Source organism: Elgaria multicarinata, chromosome 2 (assembly GCF_023053635.1).
Source record: "Elgaria multicarinata webbii isolate HBS135686 ecotype San Diego chromosome 2, rElgMul1.1.pri, whole genome shotgun sequence".
Taxonomy (NCBI): domain Eukaryota; kingdom Metazoa; phylum Chordata; class Lepidosauria; order Squamata; family Anguidae; genus Elgaria; species Elgaria multicarinata.
In genome coordinates this window covers 119,702,425-119,728,414 of record NC_086172.1, presented here as the reverse complement: position 1 = coordinate 119,728,414, position 25,990 = coordinate 119,702,425, and the positions used below count along the sequence as shown (strand labels likewise).

Here is a 25,990-nt window from a genome sequence, read left to right as displayed (position 1 = left end):
AGTTGGCCAGCATGGCCCATCCCCTTCTTGCTGACGTCTGGCTCCATCAAACATCAGACTTTCCCCAGCGGAGCTGGAGAATGAGCTTCAATGAAAGCTGCCGGCTTGCAGCCTTAAAGGGACTGCAGACACAGGCACCGCTATTTGCTCAGCTTCTGCTTGCTTCCCCAGGAGCACCGAGCCAGAAATCCCAGCAGGAAGGCTGGAGAGGTTGTCTGATCATCTAGCAAGACACGAGAGATCCACTGGTTTCTTTGGGATCACTTTTCTCTATCCACTGCTAGAGGGGATCTATTGCTTCTTTCCAAAGAGGCAGAGATCAGGCTGAATTCTGCGAGGAGGATGAAGGAGGATCATGCTGGCTGAGTAAAGTTGTGGCTTCCCGGTCTGAGACAATGGTCGTGTCTGTCCCAGTGATTGCTCTGGGGGCTGCCTTGGGGGCTGCCACCAGCCTCCTCGCCTTATGCGGTCTCACCTGCTTATGCAAGTGTAAGCGAGCGGGGAAAGGATCCTCAGACAAGGGACAAGACGCGGACCCCGAGAATGCCCAGCCCAGTGTGCTTCAGACAGTCCAGCAGGTAAAAGGGTCTATTGATTTCGCTCTGCTCTCAAACCCAGAGATGCCCACTGGGAGTCAGGTTGCCTGGCATGTGATTTAATGTGATTTATTGTGGTCCTCGATGCTCGATGCTCACAGGGTGTCAGGGTGCAGTGTGATGACCTGTGCAGGGAGGAGAGCAGGAGGGGTGTGAGGAGGGGGCTCAGGTGGCAGGGGGGGGATTGCCAAAGCAACAGCCAGCTTTTGTTTTCCCAGAGAGAAAGGCGGGGATGGCAAAGAGGCAGCGACCCCACAAACAGTCTGCCTGATTGGGCCAGATTAATTTGCAGACAACCGAAGCCTGGACCCCAGGCAGAGAAAGGGTCAGAATAACTGATGGTGTCTGAATGTCTTAGTAGCCTCATTGATCGTTCCCTGCATGCATCTATGTGCATATGCTTGTGCCGCACAGGGGAAAATATTCTATGTAACTGACTAGTGTATTATCTGTGTTTGTGTGTTTGTGTGAGTGAGTGTCTATCTATCTATCTATCTATCTATCTATCTATCTATCTATCTATCTATCTATCTATCTATCTCATGCTAAATATAAACACGGTGAAATATTAATTTAAGGCAACCACACCTGGCTTGCAGTAGAAATCCAATGATGACAAATGCAATGACAGCGACAGAGAATCTACTGTTGCACTGTAATGTGAACTTTTCTTGAGTGTCCATAATACAAGTTTAGCTATTGCCAGACCTCCTTGAATTACCATAGGGTTTGACCATACCAGGGTGCACAACCTAAGGACTGAGGGCCTCATGAGTCCTCCCTGCCCCAAGGTTCCCTTAACCCCTCCACCACCGCCACCAATCCCCCATTGTCTGTACTCTTCACCCCTTCTGCCAGAGATTCTGATAAAGATCACTCTTTCTCAGTCACTGCTAGCAGCAAGGAAAGAGAGGTCTGTATCAGGATCCCAGGTACGTGTGTAGATGTGCAGCTGTGTGTGTCCCCGAGCCAGCATCACAGGTGGCCCTTTGGAGCCAAAAAAGGTTGTGCACCCCTGGACAATAGGAGAAGCAAAATTACCTTATCAACTGTGAATGAGAAAGGCACATCAGGCAGAGATTGGGAGCTGGGAACAGAAAGAACAGGTTCAATTTCCATCCTGGCCACTGACTTCTTGAATGGGTCTGGGCAAATTACTCTCCCTTGGCCTCAGTTGATGATCTAGAAAAGTGGAGTTCGTGGCATATCATACACGTTGTTTGTTTGTTTGTAAAATTATTTTTCTACCACTTTTTGGCCTCCCAAAATGATTTACAAAACAGAACCAAATGAAATAAAAGAACACCAAATAACAAAAATGAATACTAAGACCTTAAAGTGGCAGAGTTAAAACCTTCACTTATTCTTCATGCATGATCCTGTTAGATATCAAATATACCTAATACTAAAGAATGGATGATAAAATGATGAGATTATGCTGTAGTGGCTAAGCTGTCTATCTATGGAGAGCACAAGAAAAGGAGACAAAAATGGAATATTATATAATGAATTGGTCACCATTCATTGCCTTCCACAGATCAAAGGCCACCTATCCTAGTTGCAATATTGCTTATGTGATGAAGCTTTCCCCCTATTTCTCTTGATATTTCCCATGAAATATTTTCCCCTCACCTTTTGTAGTTTGGATTATTTATTCATTTTGATCTAGTAGTGAAGAAAGTTTTTAATTCGTCTACTTTAAAAATGACGATAACTTCCAGTCATATATTAAAAAAAACATTACAATCTAAGCAGAATAGGAATGTTTTCACTTCTTGCACAAATGCCATCAGGTATGGGGCTAGTCTCCTCTCCTTCGGGAGGTAATTTCATAACTAGGGTGCTGCCTCATTTCACCACCAGCCAAGCCTTTTTTGCTGGTAGGACATAGAACACGGCCTCCGAAGGTGATCTCAACCTAGGGGTACGTTCATCTGGGAAGAGGTAGTCTTTCAGATATCCTGGCCATAAGCAGTTTAGGGCAGGGGTCCCTAACATTTTTGGACCTGTGGGCACATTTGAGACTTTGGGACCATTCTGTGGGCACTACCACATAATGCTTAACCAGTGGGTCATTGCTTTGGCATCTACCTGTCACATCTCAGTGTGTTTTTTTAACCTGTTGGTTGTTTTATTATGGTTTTAATTTTTGTGAACCGCCCAGAGAACTTTGGCTATTGGGCAGTATAGAAATGAAATGAAATGAAATAAATAAATAAATAAATAAATAAATAAATAAATAAATATCTTAGGCTACATCTTATTCAGCAAAAACATTTGTTTTGTGTCTTTTGGACACTGCAATGTCTCTTTAATAAGCAATACAGTGAATGATTCTTTTAAACACAAGTTTTGGCAATGTCTTGTAATTGCTTTTTTGGAGGAGGAAGTTATTACACAGATAAATTTTGTACTGGAACAGCCTTTAATATTTACTCACGTACATGTACTTTTAAATTATTTACCTCGTTCATGGAAATTAACAAATGGTCAGGATAAATGCATTCTATGAGCCCTTTTGACAGCTAAAAGACTGATATTACAGCATTGGAAAGCTAAACACTCACCTCTTATAATGCAATGGATTGAAGTCCTTACCAGGCTTTCAATATTTGAATGGGTGGCATATAGACACCACCTTTAAATGGATACTTATTTGGATATTTCCAATTTTGTTAAAACCCATGTATAAGTGCTAGAAAGTTGTAAGCATTTCATGCAAATCTGTGTATCTATTTTTTTAAAAATGGAAAAAATAAAAACAAATTTAAAAATTATAAAGTTTTTGGGGTACCTGCAGGTACCATGTTGGGGACTCTTGGTTTAGGGCTTTATAGGTAAGCACTAGCACCTAGACTTGGACCCGGAAACATTTTGGAAGTATTGTGGTCTAAAAAGTGCACACCAGAGAGATAGCTAGCTGCCACATTATGCACCAGTTGCAGGTTCCAGATATTTAAAAAAGTCAGTCCCATAACGCACATGTTGCAATCAACTAATTAGGAAATGACCAATGCATACATCACTGTGGCAAGTTCTTCCTTTGTCAGATCTGCTTTAGAAATCAATCATGATTATGATAATAACAGTAATTTATATATTTAGCTATTCTGGCTAAAATCTGTATTGGGAACTTTTCTTTCCTTATAAGAGCCAATTTGTCATTTCTGCATGAATAATGGAATACCTGAACTCACCCTCAGTTTGGCTAGGAACTCTTTTTCTGGTACACTTGAAGCATGGTGGCTGAAGTGGTAGAATGCTTTCGTCGGCAAAACTGTTAGCTATATTGCCATCCACCAGCATCCGAGAGCACTCTCCAATCCTTTCTAACGCCTTTTTTCACCAGGTATTACCTGATCATGGAGCAAGTCTGGCCCCAGCCCAATCTTATAACTGTGTAAGATTAGACTACTTGAAATCTGTTCCTGCGAGGGACATCCCTCACATTTCAAGGACTCAGTGGGGCAGGCTAGGCTGGAAGAGAGAGAGACGCCCAGGGTGGCTCAACAATCTTCACAGCTGAGTGGAGACTCGCTTTTGAGTGAGAATTTCAACCTGGATGTTGGGGTAGTTACTCACTGCCCTGTGGAGTCTAGTGCTATCGTCTGCAGTGACCCTGCTCTTCTTGCCTGGGCATGTCCTCTGGTTTGTGGGTGGTGGAGCTAGGAGAAGAACAGGGACGTGTTAGAGAACTTCCTAAAGGGGTGGAGCCCTGCTTGGTGGGGTGCATGCAGAAGGCTCTGAGTTCAGTCCTTAGAACAGGGGTGCAGAACTCTAGCCCTCTTGGGGTCCCAATCTGGCCCTTCAGGGTCCCCCAGATAGCCCTGTCCTCTTTCCCAGCTTATGTGCACTTTCCCCCCACCACATTCTAAGAGGCTGAAATGCTTCTCCTGAGGCGTAGTTTCTGGAAGGAAGGGCATTAAGCTAGAATATGCTGATATTTTTGGTATTTGGGGCATTTTTTTGGCCCAAATTTACACCCTCTTTTACCTTTGGCTCCACTCACCACTGGAATGCGGCCCGCGAAAGTTTCTCCAAAATGGAATTTGACCCTTGGGCTGAAAGTGGTTCTGCATCCCTGCTTTTCCATATCCACTTAAAAGATTTCCAATAGCAAGGCTGGGAAGGGCAGTTCTCAGGCAATCCTTGGAGGCTTGCTGCCAAACAGAGGAGGTAGCACTATTCAGTGGGCCACTGTCTGCTTCTGGTTCCTCCTATAATTGCCCAAGCTTTAAGCAGTTCAACTTTAGCCATTGCAATACAGTGCTTTTCATGTGCAAACAGCTTGGCAATTCTAATTTCAGATATTCTTGCACCACCACCACTAAAATGCAGAGTGTTCTTTAAAGGCCCGCGATGAGCCATTTTAAATGGAATCAGGCAAATATCAGGAGCACCACTTCTCATGACTAACTCATGCAAAGCACCTTGGAGAGCTCCTTTAGAGTTCTGACTGGTTCTGGCTGAAACCCAGAGCAGATTCACTGTCCCACTGACATTGGAGCCACCAACCTTCACTGCTCCTAACCCAGCTGTTGTTGTTGATGTTAATAATGCCAATTCTTTGCATGTTTAATCAGAAGCAAGTCCACTGACTTCAGTAGGGCTTGGTCCCCAAAGGTGTGCATAGCTAGATCGAAATACAGGGTGGATCACTTCACATATGAAACCAGTTTTGCTGTATTCACTGATCCCACATATCAAGGATGGGGAATGTGCAGCTCTCCAGATGTTCTTGGATGGCAACTCCCATCACCCCACCCCCACCCCCACACACCCCCATTGGTTATGTTGGCTAGGGCTGGTGGGAGTTTCAGTCCAACAACTGGAGGGTCACACATTCCCTTCCCCCAACCATATATACACTTGATTTTACTTCTTGTGTTTGTGCTGACATTGGGTGGCATGAAATCTCTATCTCTGATGCTAGATCTGTGGCAGCTGTTTCACAAGCATGCAAGTCAACAAGCAGGGAGAAATGCACATGTGAATCGGCACTGCAGTGGCATGATTACAGTGTCATAGAAGGTGGGAAGTGTCCTTAGACAACTTGCCTGTCTAATTCTAAGATTTGCTTCTGCATTTAAAACTAAAAAGGCTCCTCTTGCCAGGAACAAACCATCCTTTACAAATGTCTATTTTAGAAGATGCGCATATGTGTTCCAGTTATGAGCCTTAAATGGGTTTGTTTGTGTGGGAAGTGCATTTTATCCAGATCCATTTATATCAATTGCTTAGCACATACAATCCATAATAGATGTTTTCCATCAGTGAAAACAGCACGACGTTTGGAACACAGATACTGAAACAAGTCAATATCGGGGAATCCTGTCAAAGGTGAGGGAGTGGGGGAAGCTAGACCATGTTTCCATGCATCATTGTATTCTTGCATTCAAATACTACCAGAAATGTGATGGATTTCAAAAGTAACATGATATAATAAATGCACCTTGTTTAGATCTATTCATAAAAAGCTCTCTACCTAACAAAAATGTATTTGTATTTTTATTTTGAAATAGGCATGACTTACAATGGGAATCTTCTACTCTAAGATAGCTAGTGTTTGCTCAGCCTAGCAACCAGTCCACTGCAAAAAAAAATTTTTTTTTTTTACCAATGTCAGAGAAGAAAGCAGAAGGGTTATTTAAAGCCCCAGTGCTTGACAGTTTCCCCCATATTCCCGTACTTTCTGTACAAATCATTTCATTTAAGAAATGAGGTTGCATTTTCATTTACAAAAGAGGCAGGTCTCTCTTTAAAATCATCAGCTTCCACAATTTGGAAAGCAGAGCTGGTAATATTGACAAGAAACAGAAGCAGATGCAGTGGTAGAAAGAGTGGACTGGGCCCCACGTTATTTACCTCTGGCTCCTGTGGGGGCTGTCAGTTGTTACGTCATGATGTATTGTCTGGTGGTGGAGTGTCTGGCTTTTGATAAGAAATGATGGCTATAAGAATAGCTCACATTATTTGCCTATCCAACGCAGCATTGTCTACTCCAGGGGTGAGCAATTTGTGACCTTCTAAATGTTTTGGCTGACAATCCCCATCATCCCTCACCGTGGGAGCTGTTGGCCAAATCATCTGGAGGGCCACAAGTTGCCCACCTCTGGTCTACTCTAACTGGCACTGACTCTCTACATCAGAGGTGCACAACTTGCAGCCCTTGGCCGTCCCCCGTGCAGACCCCGAAGCTGGGAGGACCCCATCCGCTTTGCCCTGCACTCCAGCTGATCAGTTCCCCAGCAGACACCAGATACCGAAAAGGTTGTGTACCTCTGCTCTAGATTCTCAGAAAGAGATCTGCTACTACTTGACCCATTTTAATTGGAGATGCCAGGAATTGAACCTGGGACTATCTGCATGCAAAACATGTGCTCTGCTACTGAGTTATGGCTATTTCATTATCCCTTCTCACAAGAAGCATATCTACTCATGCTTGTTATGGCATAGGAAACTTTATTGCCTGTTGGTATCTGTGATTGCTGAACATTCTATCTATCTATCTATCTATCTATCTATCTATCTATCTATCTATCATCTATCTATTTGTGTAATGGCATATGCACACCACCTAAAGACCTGTGCACTTGGGCTAGAACTATTATATATATGAATATGTGACCTGTTGTCTTAATACAATGATTCATAAGATTGATTCATAGGGTAACAGGAAAAGGAGGAGGAGGAGGAGGAGGAGGAGGAGGAAGAGGAAGAGGAGGAGGAGGAAACAATACTAGCAGATGCACTGCCCTCATACAATCCTATGTTAGGTTTCCTGGGAAGGTGGAGTCAATAGCCTATTATCGTTCACTTTCATTACTAATTCTGGATATTCTCAATCTGTGAGTCTTGCAAGAAGCAGCAGGGTATTAAAACACAACACTATGTTGTTCATCTGGCATGACTTAATGCCAGTGGAGGCTGTGACTCCGATGTCACTGGGGTGGTGAATCTACTCTGGATTTCAGTCAGAACCAGTCAGGACTTTAAAGGAGCTAGGCAAGAAGCTTCACTCCTTTAGAGATCTGTTCCTTCAGAGTTCTGACTGGTTCTGACTGAAACCCGGAGCGGATTTACCACTCCACAGACATTGGAGCCACCAGCCTCCACTGCTCTATGCACTGCCTTAGGAATCCAGAAGTTTCCCAGTAGACTTGGCCATCAAATGACCTGTCTCCAGTGAATGTGCCCTCTGGGGCACACTCTGCATGTATTATTAACAAGACAGAAACTAATGAAAAACATTAATTACAGTTCAGAAGATGCCGTCATTCTCTCAGTTCAAGCTTGAAAGAGAACTCCAAGGTTCTAGCAGTTAGTGGGCTCAGTTTCCCACCACATAGCATAACTGTAGTGAAAGAGCACTGTTCACATTTCTAGGACTGGTCACTCTGAGTGCTTTGTAAACATGGCAACGAATTAGATTAGCATTTGCAGAAGTCCCTGCTCTAAACTGGGATAGTTTTGTGTGATCAGGTTTAGATACTGGATCTCACCAGGTGTCAGGCCCAGTGGAAATGCAGCCTTCTTTCTGACCAATCTGTATGAGCAGCTCCCCCAGCCTGGTGTGGCAGATGTCGTATAGGACATGGAAGCAATGGGCATATCTCCCCACATGGCTTCTAAGCCAGGTAACAGAGGGTCAAACTACACTTTATGTTCATGGAGTAGTGTGTAGCTGAGCCTATTAATGTATTACTCGAGAGTAAGCCTGCATGCCCGGATTGAACCTTCCCCCTTTCAATTCTTGAAATTCTGTCCCCTCCCCCACTGAACACACATGGTGATTATTATTTTTAAAAGGGGGAAGCCGGCATTGATTTCTTTTTTTTATCTCCATGTGGGGGTGGGGGTGGAATTTTGGGAAGCACACAAGGATGGGGGAAGATTTAGTCCTCCCCTTCCAGTGTGCACTGGTCCTGCTCCAAATTGGGGTTTATGAGCAAGAGGGATAATAGGTTCTGCTACATGCTATGCAATTAACATGACATTTAGTTTGACCTAGAGAGAAGGGTGAAAAAGGGAAAGGAAGGAGCCTAAAAGGAAACCTCATATTTCCAAGAATTGGAAGTGTGGAAGGACAAGTTAACAACAGGGATTGGTGAATTTCTTTAAAAATAAAAGTGTTAATTTTTGATATATGGTGGATTGTGTGAGTGATGTATCAAACCATGTTCCCTGTTTAAGAAACATAACCTTTGCTGTGATGAATTCTAACTTAAGAATCTTTTTCAGTTTAATGTTGAGAAGACAGCTGAACCTGTACAGCCCAGGACAATCCTAAAGTTTCCCCATATCTATGGGCCAAAGCCTGTAGTGACCTCCTCGGAAATTGTTAACTATGCAGACTACACCTTAAAGTCAACGAAAGAGCCAAGGAAAGGAAAACTTGGCGCTCTGGATGAGAAAAGGATGAACATACAAGTCAATGAAGAGTTATTTCTTCTCCCTCAAAATGGTGGGCACCAAATCGCATATGGTTGCTTTGTTTCCAGTTCAAATTTGTGACCACACTGAGTTTCTTCTTTCTGGCTAAGGATTGCAGCAAAACAATTAATTGGCAACTTCATTTAGATGCTACAATTAAGTGTTGGGGCTTAATACATGTACTCCAATACAAAGGTGTGAAGTATCAAACCTTTAATCAATAGCAAATCTAGATTATCGTACCTTTGAGCAAGCTCTCTGTGTAACTCATATCTGGCAACATTTCATCCTAATTGTTTAGCAACCTTATTGATTTTTCCTCCGCCGCAGCCATCTTCTTAACCGCACAATTTATTCTTGAGACAATACCAATCATTCAGTCTTCCAGGGGATTTTCCAGCAGGCTTAGTGAAGCGTATACACCTGGCTTATTGAAAAATATATTTTTCTAACCTGAAAAGTTATTTGGCACTCAGTTTTTTCCAGCTTCCTGGGGACATAGCACTCCGTGCCTGTTCCAGGGCCCCATCTCGATGGTGCCACAAGGCCCCAGGCTCCCACATTGGTGCTCCTTCCTAGCATCTGAATGGGAAGGAGAGCCAATGTGGAGTTGCCACCACCACCAGGCCGAGCACCAGGGAAGGGGAAGGAACAGGGAAGCCAGAGGGGGAGGAAGAGAAGGACGTGCAGTGCCCAAACCAGCCCTCCTCCAGTCGATGGTGACCAATCAGGGGGTGCCATCGGCTGTGGCATGCCTCCTCTTTAAAAAAGTCGAGGTAAATGCCCAACTTTTTTAAAATGGAGTTTAGGGGGTTTGCTCCTGGATGGCTTCAGGATGGCAGCTGCGTCATATAGATGGCCTGCCGCCACTCCAAATTCACTCCAGGGCAAACCTCTCATCTAGACAGGCTCCAGGTTTTTGAGGACCTGGGGCAAGGAAACTTCAGTGGGCCCTATATTATATGGTTTTAAAATGTTGTTCAGTGGACAACCCAAAGACCTTACTGTTAATGGAAGATATAAAAATGCTGTAAATAAAATAAAGTTTTGGATAGAGCCAAAGCAGAGATTTTGGTACTTATAACAGAAAGATTGGTCCAATGGTATGGCTGGACACAAAATAGTAGTGTCAGTATTGGAGATGGAACACCAAGGCAGTTTTATGTATCAATGAGGAAAAATAAAACAGTATAGCTAAATGATGCAATTTGCTGGTATGGGAGGCTTTCTCTGATTAATGCATCTGAATGAGTTTCAGGTGGAGTAAAGGATGTGTGCGTCACTGAGCGTCTGAGTCCTGAGATCGCTGCTGGCTGCAACCAGGTCCCAGAACTTTGCTATTCTCTTGGCTACAACCGGCAGAAAGATGTGTTGTGTGTTGCTTTTCTCGAAGGTAAGGAAAGCCTATATCTTTGCATGTTATCAGTCTTAGTAACTTCCATGCAAAAGCTGCCAAATATGACATGCTCTAAATATAAGAGTAATTCATCTGTTAAGTGTAAATTCATCTTCTCACAGATAGTCATAGTCATAAGATGTATAATGAATTTAGCAGACTGCATTTTGTTACCATCGTATTACATACATAAAAACCCTGCAAGGCATATAATTAAAGGGCTCTTCTTACAGAAGCTGAGATGTAATGATCCTCGTCCAATAAGCCAGAATGAGCTGGACCAGAATGAGCTGCACGGCTTTGTGTCCTCCTCACTTGCCTCTTCCCCTTCCCTTCCTCCTCTCCAGCCTAGCTTTTGCAAAGTTTTTCTAGCTTCTTAAACCACAATTCCTTGTGATGTCTGAACTAGGAGAGTCTGATTTAAGGGCTGCCTACAAACTAGAAAGCCTTTTAAGTTTTAACCACAGTTTCCTGGTTCAGACCAGACATCCTAGGAAACTATGAAGAAAATGCATGGGCGCACAAGTCATTCCTGGTCCAATTAACCATAATTAACTGGACTGGAAGTGTTAGGTTTGAACTGGGCCAGTGAGTTCAAAGCTCATCTGGGATTTTAATTCTGAACCCAGGATGTCAAGGGTCAAGTCTATGGCAATTCACCAGTCTACACTCTGTCACAGGGCCAGCCCTACCATTAGGCAGAGTGAGGTGCTTTGCTCAGGTAGCAGATGCAGCAAGGTATTGGAGGAAAGAGCACTTTGCCAGGTGGTCTGCCTTCCACCACCTCAGTTAGCCTGTTACTTATAGGTGCAATGGGGACACCATCGCATTGTCAGTGTTGAAGAAATGATTTGACTGCCATTCACTCAGCTTATTTACATGGAATGTGTGGGTAGCACCATGCTATCTTCTGCCTTAGGCAGCAAAATATCTTGGGATGACCCTGCTCTCTCAGTCCCTTTTGCATTGGTCGTGACCTTCCAAACCAGCATGCTAGGTCAGGAATGTGAATGCCATGAATTGTTAGCAATTATTGCAAGCATTTTTCAAAAGTAACCACGGTTCTTGCATAAAGACATTTTCTCCCTATTTAAAGCAAAATATTGACTCAGAAAATTGCCATGTTGCCTTGAAAGTATTTTTGTATTGGATTGTGTGAATTATTATTATTATTATTTATTTATTTATATAGCACCATCAACGTACATGGTGCTGTACAGAGTAAAACAGTAAATAGCGAGACCCTGCCGCATAGGCTTACATTCTAATGAAATCATAATAAAACAATAAGGAGGGGAAGAGAATGCAAACAGGCACAGGGTAGGGTAAACAGGCACTGGGTAGGGTAAAACTAACAGTAGAAAGTCAGAACAAAATCAAGTTTTAAAAGCTTTAGGAAAAAGAAAAGTTTTTAGCTGAGCTTTAAAAGCTGCGATTGAACTTGTAGTTCTCAAATGTTCTGGAAGAGCGTTCCAGGCATAAGGGGCAGCTTTGGCTATTGGGTGGTATTGAAATAAAGTAAATAAATACATCAATTTAAGTGCAACCCTTCCTTCCTTCCTTCCTTCCTTCCTTCCTTCCTGATTCTACAGTTATATATGGAAGCACAGCTGGAGACCAAAACAACGGCCATGATTGCTACATCTTAGGCACTTTGGTGAGCAAGTCTGGCACTACCGAAGCCCAGACTATGTTGAAGAAGCAGCAGCCCCATGTAGTCTGGAAGGAAGCTCTGCTGCTTCCAGTCAAGGAAGAGGAGCTACCAGAGGCGATGCTAACGCTCACCTTGAGGAACTGTGACAAGTTCTCCCGGCACAGCATTGTTGGGGAAATTAAGCCAAGTCTGGCTAATGTGGGGGAACCGTATGGATCAGTGCAGTGTGAGAAGATGAAAACCCTTGACAAGGTATCCTATCTTATCCTATCCTATCCTATCCTATCCTATCCTATCAATACAGTAAGATGACACTGACACAAGCTATACTTTCTGGGCAGGGTTAAATAGGCTAGGTATGGATGACACTGAACCATTTGAGGACTTTGGAGTCCTGAGCCTGTTTTACTCCATAGACACAATTTCAACTTCTTGGATCCTTTGAAGGAACATCATTGCCAATAGATGTTTCCATTAGGCCTCACTATGAAAAGACCGTTGAGCATTTAAGGTTGTAAAGTGGATGCTCGATAGAGCTCAAACATTGGCGTACTGTAATTAATGATTACAAGCTTATTGCCTGTTGCCAGCTCCACAAATGTGGAAGATGTGTAAAGGGTTTTTAATGTGTAAAGGGCTTTATTTATTTATTACATTCTATAATGCCCAGTATCCAACCTTCTCTGGGTTGTTGTTGGTGTGTGTGTGTGCGTGCGTGCAAAATCTGACTGTCATCTTAGAAAGAATGATAATGAGAATTAAATAGATCAGCTATTCTTTTAAACCCACTTCCTTTGCCAGCTGGGCTACTCTGGCCATTTTCCATATTACAGTCTGCTTGCTTGTTGTCATGCACCAGCAACACCCTATTCTCTGAGTGGAAGAGGAAACAGGCAAAATAGCATGCTCCCACTCCTTTTTGCCCTTAAGATTGTAAGAAGAGCCTTGCTGGATCAGACGAAGGGCCCATCTAGGGGAACTCACAAACAGGACATGAGTGCAACAGCATATATGCTGGAATATCCTCCCATTTTGTCCCCTGTGAGCTTCACAACTGAGCGGATATATAAATGTAATGAAGAAAATAAATAAAAAGCTTGGAGCAGCAGCACGGCATGGATCTATGGTAGTTCCAGGGTGTTTTTTCCCAGCCTGGCAAATGATGTTTGAGAACTGCCCCAATGAGGTGCAGCCCCTTGCCTCATCATCCCGGATCAATTGCTCCCCACCAGGGGAGAGAGATCTAGCAGGTTGCTCATTGCACCCCTGCAACAGATGGCCCCGGTCAATTTGGCAGATGGTCACCAGGAACATCAAACAACAAGAACGCCAAGATACTGTCTGTGCAGAGTTAGCACAGGAGATGCCGTCCAATTATTTCTCGAAGCCAACTGCAATGTTTCCCATGCTCACAGCCTTCCTCCTGCTCTCGGCCACCCACGCCATGGCAGCAAGGCAGACATTCTCCTTCCAACCTGAAAGGAGCAGGTTAACAGACTCTGGATTTTGTGTGCCCCAGTTTCTCGCTGTGGAAGATATGCAAAGAAAGCTGGGCTTACGTCACTGGGGACCTCGGAGAGGCAGCCATTACACAGCGAGCTTCGACAGACGTCCTCTTGAATCATTAATCAAGAGCTAGGGTAGGAGAGAGCGAGAGGGAGATGATCAGAGAGGGAGAGAGCAGGGGGGAGGCACTGTTTTTGTCAGTACATTTCCAAGAATCGGCTTGTTAGGCTTTGTTTGAAGCCTTTCATGTCTTTGCAACGGAGTGGCTGAAAAAATGCCGGATCTGTCTTCTTCGTCATTGTCCTGAAGAAGCCTCGAGGTGAGCTCATAGATGACCCAGCAACGCCATTGATTAGAGCTGGGCTGGTTCAGAATGGCACGTGCTGCATCATTTAAAAAACAGGTATCACAAAAGTGTAGGAGTCTTCCTGCTGGCTTAAATAAAAATGCAATACAATAAAATGAGGGTATTTTGCCAACATCGAAGAATGTGTTTATCACTCAACCTGAGGATGGCTCGCAGATGGATCAGGCACCCAGCTAGAGCCTTGTTAGTTGAATTGAAATTGCACAGAGGCTGCTCCGCCAGAAGCAGCTGCCTCAGTGAGCGGCTTTCGGGTGCCTTCAAGGCAACAGAATGGGAGGCGGATCGATCTCACCCTGCTTTACGGAGGAACATCCTCTCTTTCAAGGGCTGTCCAGTCCAGGTCTGGTTGAACAATGAAAACCATAGGGGTGAGGTTCAGGGATCTAGAGGCGGCCCATCAAGAGGTGGCCCCTGCACAGCAGACTGAGTAGGCAGGCCCACAGGTCAACTAGGTCCCAGTCTCCCCAACTATGATGAGCATGGCCGACATCAAGGCATGGTCGGGCAGCTGCCGAGGGCCCACACCCCAGCAGGGCGCCACTGACAAGAACCCTCCTGGATTTGCTCCTCCTCTTCACCAATTGTAACCTGCTTGTTCACCTGCCTCTCACTCTGGCCCAGACAACAGTGGTGGTGAGAAGGAAGAGCAGGAGATGCCATGGCGTACTTGCTCACTGCCTCTCTGCCTGTCAAGCATGCAAGTGTTAGTAATGATGGAGAAGCAGGTGAGGAGCAATTGCAGCTGGAGGACACTACTTGCTATCCATGGAGGACACTACCTGCCATCCATGGGCAGAGCTAGAGGTCTTGAAGGGGGAGATCATCAACCAAACTTTTAGAGAGAGTGGGAGTAAGAGTGAGAGTGATCATATTAAATATCATCTGTACCCCACACTCTTTGTGGCACTTCCTCACACTGAGTGCTACTGCCACACTCACACACAGTCTCTTTCTCACACACCTCTCAGCCATCCATTCACACACACACACACACACACACACTTACTTCACAGTCTGTATCCTTCCATTTGCACACACACACAGACACGTACACAGCTGGCACCAAGGGAAGGCATGGTTGTGCACCTGCTGAGGGCCCATGCCCAGTAGGGTCCCACTGGAAAGACAACCCCCCTGGACTTGTTCTTCCTCTTCCCCCACATTGCAACCTGCTTGTTCACTTGCCTCTCGCTCTGGCCCAGACAGTGGTGGTGGTGATGGTGGTGAGAATCAGGTGCAGAAGATTCTGCTGCCTGCTTGCTCCCTGGCTCTCTGCCTATTGATCATGCAGGTGGTAGAAAAAATGATGAGCAAGAGGATGAGACTCAATAACAGTTAGTGACAATGTTGTTCAGAAGTTAGACCAAACTCTAAGTCAGAACCAGCTTGAACTCTAAAGGAGCTATTCAAAGTTCAAAATCCTAGCCTCAAAATGGTTTCAGCACCTTGGATAGCTCTCAGATTGGTTGTGACTGAAACCCAGAGCGAATTCACCATAACACAGAAATAGGAGCCACCAGTCTCCACTGCTAGAATGGATCGTAAATTCATATCCCTGATGAACGTAAGCCCTGCTGGATCAGGCCAAGGGTCCATCTAGTGCCCAACCAGCTGCCTATGGGAAACCACAATACCCTCCCATCCATGTTCCCCAACAACTGGCATACAGGGGCATACTGCCTCTAATACTGGATGTAGCGTATAGCCATCAGGGCTAGTAGACATTGATAGCCTTATTCTTGAGGTAGCATATAGCCTTTGTTGTCTTCCAGCTGGCAGCATTTCGCAAGTGGTTCTGCACCACTGCAACCTTGACCAGTGTGAATCCCCAGGCTCTCGTGACACTTCTTCACCCACCTCAGTTGTGTGGCTGGTTAGCAGAAATAAGATGGGGATTCCTGGGCCACAGGTCCACTCACATCTTAATTTAGGGCCCTTCAATTCACCCACACCCTTTTCTCCTGGAGTTGGGGAGAATCAATAATTTGACCAAAAATTCGTGAAGATGACACAGTAATGCAAAGTGAAACCATGTTGCTCAATGGTCCTTCCCAAAAACCTTGTTTCTCCAAATCATTTCACTGATTCTTCAGCAACAGTGGTGTGATGGAGCCAGGACACGCAGGTCTTCCACCTTTTTCTTAGCAGGGACACTGGTGTCATCTGCCAGCCCTCCCCTCTGCCCCCACCCCGATTTCCCTTTTCCTTCACAGTTTAGCTGCAATTCTCTCAGTAGATGGGCAGGGAGTAAATTTTCCCAGCAACGAGGTATTGTTCCCAGTTGTCATGCAGTTTTTTGGGGAGACTTGGGCCTAATCTACACCAAGCAGGATATTGCACTATGAAAGTGGTATGAAAGCAATATATAAAAGGCAGGAGCTACACCAAGCAGGAAATAGCACAGTGAAAGTGCAGGAGCCACACTACTGCTTTATAGTGGTATTGAAATGCACTGTCAACTGTTGGGACCCATTGACATATACCATATACCACTTTCATAGTGAAATATCCTGCTTGGTATAGATTAGGCCTTGGTCTTGAAAAGCTTGACAAAACACCTGGTGGAGATGAAAACTACTCTGGATCAACACAGCTGCCTGCATTTTGGGGACATGGCTACGAGGACTGTCATGAGGGGCACCTGCACTTCAACCCCACTGTTTAGCATGTTTCCTTGCCAGCAAGTCATTTGGATTGCTTTAAAGGGGGGGTTGGATAAATTCCTAGAGGAGAAGGCTTTCAATGGCTACTAGGCCTGATGGCTTTGGGCTACCTCCAGGATCAGAGGCAGTAAGCCTTTATACACCAGCTGCTTGGGAACATGGGTGGGATGGTACTGTTGCACCAATTCCTGTTTTGTTGGTCCCTGGATGATAGCTGGTTGGCCACTCTTGATCTGATCCAGTATGGCTCTTCTTATATTATGTTCAAGTCCTATTAAAAGATATCCCAAGACAGCTAGGGATATCTTTTACATCTTTGGCTCCCATAGAACCATAGAATAGTAGAGTTGGAAGGGGCCTATAAGCCATCGACTCCTCTCATAGTCTGGCTCTTCTTTTATTATATATATATATATATATATATATATATATATATATATATATGTGTGTGTGTGTGTGTGTGTGTGTGTGTGTGTGTGTGTGTGTGTGTATCTCCCCATGCACAATAAATCATCTCCTCTTCCATCTCCTGCTACAACAGAAGTGCTCCCCCTACAAAGTGAGGCTCCCTAGGCAACTGCCAAGAGGTAATATTTCTTATGCAAGTTATACGGGTTTGGGGAAGATGGATGTGTCAAGAGCATTAAGAACTCTTGCTGAAGACATGAAAAGCCTCAACACTGAACGTTCATTCTGAGTATCCAGGGAGAGGCTAGTCTTTCTTTCTTTTAATGTATGAAGTAGGAGTTATTTCAGGCAGATAAGGCTGGCAGCTAACATTTTGAAGAGAATGCATCTACTCTCTCAGTGGATGAAACATGACTGTCCCCATCTGTACCGTCCAGCCAAGTGAAACAAAAAAATGTTCTGAAATATTTATAGTTCTCTGAATGTGAATGATGAGTTGTAACATTGGATGTATTTAGGCCATGGGGGCAATTTGAATGAGATGTCAGATAATTTAGGGTGACCATATTTGGGAAACCAAAAAAGAGGACACCTAGTGTGTGTGTGGGGAAGCAGCTTTCTGAGTCCTGCAGAAAGTACGTTCTTCCCCCGCCACCTTAAAGAACCCGATTGGAGTGGAGGAGGGAAAAGGATTTCATTCTGCACCACCACCATCCACTCCAATTGGGGCCTTTTCTATAATGTCCACGAATGACCCACTTTTCCCTTTAAGACCTCAATTGGAGCTCGGGGTGGGGGAATGATGTGCCTCAAGAAAGCATGTCATTCTCTCCTGCCATGCTAATGGCAGCTTTAAAGAGGAAGGTGTGTCATTCCAGGACATTATTGAAAATTATAGAAAATCCCCCCTGACACCATGGAAAGAACAAAAACCAGGACAAATCCGGGAAAATCCTGACAGTTGGTCACCCTAGATAATTCAAGTTGCCCTTGAAGTTCATTCACTTGATACAATTGTTGTTCATTGTAATCTTCATTCTAAAAAAACCACCCCAAAACAAAATAATAATAATAATAATAAAAAACTACAGTGGAACAAGACATCACAGAAGACATGGGCCTGCTGCTGCAAAGAGCAACTGTGCAGCTGTTTTCATGAACCCAACTCAATATGGAACAGGACATTGTCATGCAGTGAGTTTCCCTTCCCACACATTTGCAGCCAATAGCATGGAAAGGGCAGGGAGATGTTTCACATGGTCAGTTCCACTCTAGGTTACTGAGCAGAGAGGAGACGTAGGAATGGGGAAGCCATTTTCTGCAGCAGTCCTGTGCCTTCCATAGGCCCAATTTGCAGCTAACAAGAAGCCACCCTGGATGGATTTTCCTCTGGGGCTTCTCATTACAGTGGTCCCTGCCATTTTGAATATTCAGAGCATGGCAGGTTGCTTTGTAGCTTTTCGTTATGTATGAACCCACCAAGGGTGAATTATTGAAGTGATTGACAAGCCACCCAAACCCTAAAACAGCTGATGGGTTCTGGGTGGCTTATCAACTACCCCAATAGCCCACCCTCACTAGGTTCGCACATAAGGAGAAGCCATGGCAACAGGGGCTTGGATTGGCGACCTGGCATCTATGGGCACTGCAACCCACCATGGCTAATAAGCCACGATGGGCTATAGCGATTGTGTGAACCAGGTCAATATGTCTAGTTCTGCCCTTAAAGTAAAAACAATGAGAATCCATCGTATTCCTATGTGGGGATTACATGGAGGGGTTCTGTCCCCATGTCCTCAGAGATCTTTGAAATATATGTTCATTTGTTGAACATTTCAGTGATACTTCTGATGTAGTCAGGAACACAACCACCATGGAATAAATTTTGATGAGGACAGTATGGAAATGTACTAAATAAAACAAGCAAACAATAAGAATTGGACCTGCAACAAAATGTTGCACTGTGGAGTACTACTGTTTGGAGTCTGAACCAGCTAGCCACAGAGAGCTTCAGCTATGGGGCGATATATTAAATAAATAAATAAATAAATAAATAAATACCTTTTTCCAGGATACTCCATTCCATTCCTCTTCCCCTTCTGAATACCATTCCATTTCTTCTCCAGAAATTACCAGGTGTTCTGTGGACACTGATTCTGCTTTGTTCTAATTGGGATTTTTTTGGGGGAGGGGGAGTCTCCTTAGAGGGTTTTTTCCCCTTATATAAACCTTGAGGTTCCTCCAACCCTGCTGATACCTCCCTCTTTTGTGTGGGTAGTGCCATTTTGGAGAATGAGTATATAGGATTATTGGAGTGAATAACTGTAAAACCCACCCCCATTTCGTTTGTTTTGCTTTACAACTCAGTGCCTTTCAAAAACACACATGTTCACACTTCCCTTTTCATGGATCCATGTAGACTTTACATAAAGAACATAAGAGCCATACTGGATCAGACCAAGGTCCAACATTCTGTTCACACAATTGTAGAGAGTCAGACAAAATGAGAGAGAGAGAGAGAGAGAGAGAGAGAGAGAGAGAGAGAGAGAGAGAGAGAGAGAGAGATCAGAAGTCCACAAGGTCAATCACTAAAGGGCAAGGGAGAATTAAAAATAATCAATAGCACTATGTCATTATTCAGAAGGTCTGCCACAGCTCCAAGAAGCTGAAAAAATAGCCTGCGTAGACATTTCCAAGTAGGAACCTACAGTAAAGAGCACAACATTGTTTAAAAACACTAACCATAAAAGATAATGTCTAGTCGATTAAGAATGCTAGCTCAGTCTAATCTCATGCCAACGCCTGAGGCACTATGTGCCTTCTTTACTAACAGAAGCAAATTTAGACTGAATTTCCTAATCAAAGCTGTAAGCAAAAAGGTGGGCCCAAGTTTTATCCCCTTTTTGTTATTCCATTTATTTTTGTTATTAAAAACTTAACTCATTTCATTATTAATTTGATAAAATTACATTCACTTCCTTTTCTTTCTATTTTTTACTGTGCGTGCATGTTTCTGCCACTTGCAACACTGACAAGTGACAGCAGTGGAACTTATTATGGTCACCTCCTGGCAGCTGCCATTTTGATTTTCCTCTAATACATCAGATGGTGCATCATTTTGGGTCATCTGAGGGAAAATGTGGTGGACCTCACTGGAAGTTGCCATTTCCCTCAGGGAATACCAAGGAACTATAGAATATCTGGGGATTTGGGGAAAATAAAATGGCAACTGTCAGCCTGAATGAGTCATAAATGGGTATGAATGGGATAATGAAAGTATCAATTCTTTAGTCATCCTTAGAAGCTACTAACTGCTTGACCAAACATGCCCCTGTGGTTGCTTTACTTGCCAAATAGGCTTCCTCCTCTCTCTTTTTGTTCCCAATGCTAGCCAGGATGTTATGGTTGACATGTAGATGCTGCTTTTAGTTGCTGTCAATACAGCGAGGAGATGTGTTATCCCATTAGGCTAATGCTAATACCGTAATTCTAACAGCTCACATAGCACAAAGATCAGCTATCAAGAGAGCAGAGGTACTATTTCATTGAAAGACTCTGATACATTTTTTAAAATGTTAGTGCCATGAGAATAGCACGTCTATTTCAGATCCATTTGCAATACAACAACAACAACAACACTAATATACCCTTTAATAAAGTCTGACAGCACTCCATGTGATGTAAGAAAGCAGTTTTGTGAATTGGGCCTTAGCGTTCTGTAGCAAAAGAAGGGAGTGGGAAACTACTGGCGACTGGTTATACTATAGATTCTTTTGAGTCTTCTTTACTAGTGTAAAGTCCATGTCACTCTGAGCATTAGTAGTCTGAGGGAGAAACATACAGTTCCTTGACTCCTGCTATGTCAATCCTCCAAAAGCTGTATGGAGGTTACTTTCCTTCAGCTTAACCAAGGACTTTTAGCCCTCACTTCCTCAAACCTGTCACCACTGAACGTCATTAGTTTCTTCCTCTCAGGCCTCCCTCCATCCCCACTTTTGTGGTTTTCTCCCTGCATGCCTGTGTAGCACAGAGCTATGTGGGAACTGTACTTCCTCAACTGCCTCGGGCTCCTGGCCAGGGCACAGAAACATACTGTTTGGCTATTAAAGCTCAAGCTTTGAACTTTTTCAAACTTTCTGCACATCTACCCTACTCAAGCTTCAGTTTAAAAGAAAAAGGAGCAAAATCGGTCTGATCAATCTCAAGAAATAAGCCTTACACTACCGTATTCTTATATAAAATTACAATTGCTCAGTTGTCTCCTTTGCATGTACAGAAGTAGAAAATGCACTGTGCATCTCTTTATTTGCCTCATTGAATTGCAGGACCCTGATGCAGGTTATGGAGAAGTTCTCCTTTCCATCAGCTATCTGCCTGCAGCAAACCGTCTGCTCGTGGTGCTCATAAAAGCCAAGAACCTCCATTCCAAACAGCTGAAAGAGCTTCTTGGGAAAGGTGAGTATGAAAGAAGAGTATGGTGATGGGATGCAACCAAAATGAACATTTTTTTATGCCATGTATAGTAACTATATTCAATTAGATTATATAAGGATATGTGTAAGTTGTGAGACGGAATGCCCCTTCATTCAAGAACTCATCAGGTGAAACTTTGGCAAGCCACTGAGTCTGAGCTTAATAACTCTAATACCATTGCTAACTGATACTCATACTAGACATTGACTGCCCTGTGGGAAGGAAGGAAGTGCAAGGGAGACAGGAGCAGGCAAAAGGGACATCAGGGCCTGCCTAGTTGGACCACACCCCCTTCAGGGAAAGGAGAGGGGAAGTAGGCCATTCCACCAGCCCTGAGGACAGTTGACTTAATCCCCCCCCTTCCCTCCACATCCCTTTTTCCATGTTGTGTCTTTTTGGATTGTAAGCCTGTGGTAAGGGATTGTCTTTTTTACTGACTGAATGCAAGAGACCTCTTTTTGGCTGGGGACTGAGATAAAAATAAATAAATAAATAAATAAATAAATAAATAAATAAATAAATATTTATTTATTTATTTATTTATCATACTTATACCCCGCTCCTCAGCCAAAAAAGGCTCTCGGAGCGGCTTACACTTAGCAAAAAAGACAGTCCCTGCCCTCAGGCTTACAATCTAATAAAGACATGACACACAAGGAAAAGGAGTCAAGGAGGGAGGGAGGAGAGAGAAAGAAAGAGAGAGAGAGAGAGTCCAGCAGGCCCCGATGTTACTTCTGCCTGCTCCTGTCCCCTCAGTCCTTCTTCTTCTCCACAGGGCCAAGATGGCAGTTTGCCCTGGGGGGGGGGGAAGAGTCCAGCAGGAGCAGGCCCCGATGTTCGATGTTACTTCTGCCTGCTCCTGTCCCCTCGGTCCTTCTTCTTCCCCACAGGGCCAAGATGGCAGTTTGCCCTGTGGGGGGGGGGAGAGTCCAGCAGGAGCAGGCCCCGATGTTCGATGTTACTTCTGCCTGCTCCTGTCCCCTCGGTCCTTCTTCTTCCCCACAGGGCCAAGATGGCAGTTTGCCCTGTGGGGGGGGGGAAGAGTCCAACAGGAGCAGTCCCCGATGTTACTTCTGCCTGCTCCTGTCCCCTCGGTCCTTCTTCTTCCCCACAGGGCCAAGATGGCAGTTTGCCCTGTGGGGGGGGGAGAGTCTAGCAGGAGCAGGCCCCGATGTTACTTCTGCCTGCTCCTGTCCCCTCGGTCCTTCTTCTTCCCCACAGGGCCAAGATGGCAGTTTGCCCTGTGGGGGGGGGGGAGAGTCCAACAGGAGCAGTCCCCGATGTTACTTCTGCCTGCTCCTGTCCCCTCGGTCCTTCTTCTTCCCCACAGGGCCAAGATGGCAGTTTGCCCTGCGGGGGGGGGGGGAAGAGTCCAGCAGGAGCAGGCCCTGATGTTACTTCTGCCTGCTCCTGTCCCCTCGGTCCTTCTTCTTCCCCACAGGGCCAAGATGGCAGTTTGCCCTGTGGGGGGGGGGGAGAGTCCAGCAGGAGCAGGCCCCGATGTTACTTCTGCCTGCTCCTGTCCCCTCGGTCCTTCTTCTTTAAATGAAGAATACTGCCTGACTTCCCAGTAGTGCTCATATGAATGTACATGAAGTCCGGGTGCAGTGATGGACCATAAACTGCCCAGAGAGCTTCGGCTATGGGGTTGTATATAAATGTAATAAATAAATAAATAACTGGCACTGACTGGCGCACTCAACTTTTCCCAGCACTCATTGGGAACAAGGAGGGGAGATGAAGTTTAAACCTTCCTACCACTGCATGTTGATTGAGGGATGAAGTGTGGGTCTGTGTCTGTGGAAACAGTGTGTGTGTGAGAGAGAGACAGAGAGAGGGGGGTTGTGTTGTGTTTGTATCTGTGAGAAGGAGGAGTGAGGGGGATGATGGCCCTGGCCATGCCCACTGCCAGCCTAGGACCAGCCCACCCTACTTTTGGCCACCAATGGCATGTGGCCCCCGACACACCACTCATTGCTGCATGCACCCCTCGGGGGGAAAGGCTGCCCACCGCTGTTCTGTCTGGATGCTAAAAGTGATTCATCTTGTGTCTCTCATTAAAGTACATCCCCACTTGCTTGGAAGTTCAGCTTTGGCCAAAAGGGGGTTTATTAGTATGAGTATCAAAGCGGAGTGAATCAGACAGTGGATGGTAAACTTTTCAAAGCAGGAATCTAAAGTGAGCTATGGCATGTGACAGGTGATATGTATGGGTGTATACACAACCTCAGTAAATCTCATGAATAAATGCATATAGATATTGCATAAGTCCGTTGTGGCAAATGTCAGAAACTCAGGGGCAAACTAGATGTGTTGGGGCCTATCCTTCAAGATTCCTATATGAACCATTGCATATGTCTTGCTGTAAAATGGGGTTGCACAACGTAAGGCCTGGAGGCCAAATGCAGCCCTCCTAGGATCTCAGTTTGGCCCTTGGGGTTCCCCATATGGCCATGCCCCTTGTCGTTTATGCATAGACACATCCCATGTCCATCACACTAGTGGTATCCCTTCGTGCTTGGCCCTCAGTGACTGCTAAGATTTTAGGAGGCCAGGAGCATCCCTACACCAGGCAATACCCTGGGGATGGTCCCGTGATTGTCCCTGTGTGTCCACATAACACACAGGGGATCCCGGGAGCAGGGAGAGATGATCCCTCCATTTCCCTGGGATATCACCACACCCCTTTTTCTCAGTTTTTCCTGCAGTCCTGGGACGATCCTGAAGACCGTGGTTGGTGTGGTTGGCTGTCCCGGCTTCTTCCCTCTTCCCTGCAAGTAGCGGGAGTCATCTGAGGGAAGGAGCCAGGACAGGAAGAGTGCAGGGCCATTGGGGCTGGGGTGGGGAACAGGGTTGGGGCTTTTTTTCTTAACTTACTTTTTCACTGGAGTGTAGGTGCACTCCAGCTCCTGTGTTCTTAAAAAAAATGGTGGGCGCAATGTCCTCCTTCCTCCCTCGACATTGCGCGCCGCATGTGAACACAGGGGAGGATCTCACAATCAGCATACGGCGAGATCCTCCCCACTCCCTCCAGGATCGCCGGGAGGTGTAGACATGCCCGAGGAGAAAACATCAGAGAATGCTCGCATCTGAATGATCAATTTTTATTTTTACTCCTGCCCCTGCAGATATATCTGTCAAAGTGACTCTGAAGCATCAGTCCCTGAAATTGAAAAAGAAGCAGACAAAGCGAGCAAAACACAAGATCAACCCAGTGTGGAATGAGATGATTATGTTCGAGGTGCCCCATGATCTGCTCTGTGCCTCCAGCGTGGAGCTGGAGATGCTAAGCCAGGATGGTGATGGGCAGAACCACTTACTAGGCCAGTGCAGCCTTGGCCTGCATGCCACTGGCACAGAGCGGAGCCACTGGGAGGAGATGATGAGGAACCCCAGGAAGCAGATTGCCATGTGGCACCAACTTCACATGTAGCTACAGAGGTAGACGCTGGAACGGAATAGATCGGTTTCAACATCTGGAAAAGAACATGAATCGGATCCATTCACATGCTCAAGCACAACTCTTGTTTTATTGATATTGTCTTTCATTGTTTCCTACTACATGAACATTCTAGAAATGGGCCAAGCAAAGTGGCAAATGGTTCATTGATTCATGGTAATGGTTGATTTGCAGGACTATTTTCTCCCCTTCTAGTTTAGGCCCTTGCACCAGGCATTCATTTCATTCATGCATTCCTTTTTTAAAAAAAACATTTTACAAATAATGAATATGTTATTTGTGAAAGGTGGGATGAAAGGAAGGGCATTGCTTGTGATCTAATTCAGGTGATGACGAACACAAGAATTGCTATGCTGGATGAGACCAAAGTTCTATCTGGTTTTGTACTTTGCTTCCAGTTGTGGCCAGCAGATAACCCTAGAAAGATAAGAAGAAAGACTTACAACCTAAAGCAAGGGAAACAACAGAGCAACGGTTTGGAAATGGAGGCAGGGATAAACTGAGGAAGAATACAGGTTACAGGTACTTCAGCTTAAAACCAAATTAGATGTGACATTAATTGCATTAAGATGCATCTTTTTGTTGTGTGAAAGGCACCCATGCGGAGATTGTTCAGGCTCCAGGTCTTTGAGGGCCCTTGTGCAAGACGCCTTCAATGGGCTTCCTCCCTGCTTGTGCTCCTACTCATCCCTCTCATCATTGCTACCACTTCATTGTTCCACATGCACGGCACCAGCGAGCAAACAGGCAGTGGCATCTATTCCTCCTTCTTCTCAGCATCACAGGGTGAGAGGTGGGTGAACAAACAGGTTGCAACTCCAGCGGGCTCTTGTCAGCTGGCCCCTGCTGGGATGTGGGCCTCCAGCAGGTGTCCAACTGTGCCTATCCTGGTCAAGGTTCCACCTGATCGCTGTTTACATAGCCTGAGCAGCCTTGGGATGGTGGGGAATGTGACTGTGGAGCGGGAACTCCTTGCCAGGGCCCTAACAAAGGAGTCCTCCTGGAAGGTGCATTTGCATTTCAAAGGAAGCTCC

General features: G+C 45.0%; 1 protein-coding gene across 1 annotated transcript; it reads left to right on the top strand.

Annotated features, from left to right (window-relative positions):
* SYT13 (synaptotagmin 13) lies at positions 1-25,192 on the top strand. The gene is made up of 6 exons (XM_063118823.1): positions 1-578; positions 8,838-9,060; positions 10,288-10,422; positions 12,018-12,331; positions 21,349-21,478; positions 24,625-25,192. The coding sequence occupies exons 1-6, from the start codon at positions 396-398 to the stop codon at positions 24,927-24,929; spliced, it is 1,290 nt and encodes a 429-aa protein (XP_062974893.1). The 5' UTR covers positions 1-395; the 3' UTR covers positions 24,930-25,192.
* Positions 25,193-25,990: the final 798 nt, after the last annotated feature.

Excerpts from the sequence above, each read along its gene's own strand:
- SYT13 (XM_063118823.1), top strand. The coding sequence starts at position 396 with ATGGTCGTGTCTGTCCCAGTGATTGCTCTGGGGGCTGCCTTGGGGGCT. Across the intron at positions 579-8,837 it reads TGCTTCAGACAGTCCAGCAG|TTTAATGTTGAGAAGACAGC; the intron begins GTAAAAGGGTCT and ends AATCTTTTTCAG. Across the intron at positions 9,061-10,287 it reads ATTTCTTCTCCCTCAAAATG|GTGGAGTAAAGGATGTGTGC; the intron begins GTGGGCACCAAA and ends AATGAGTTTCAG.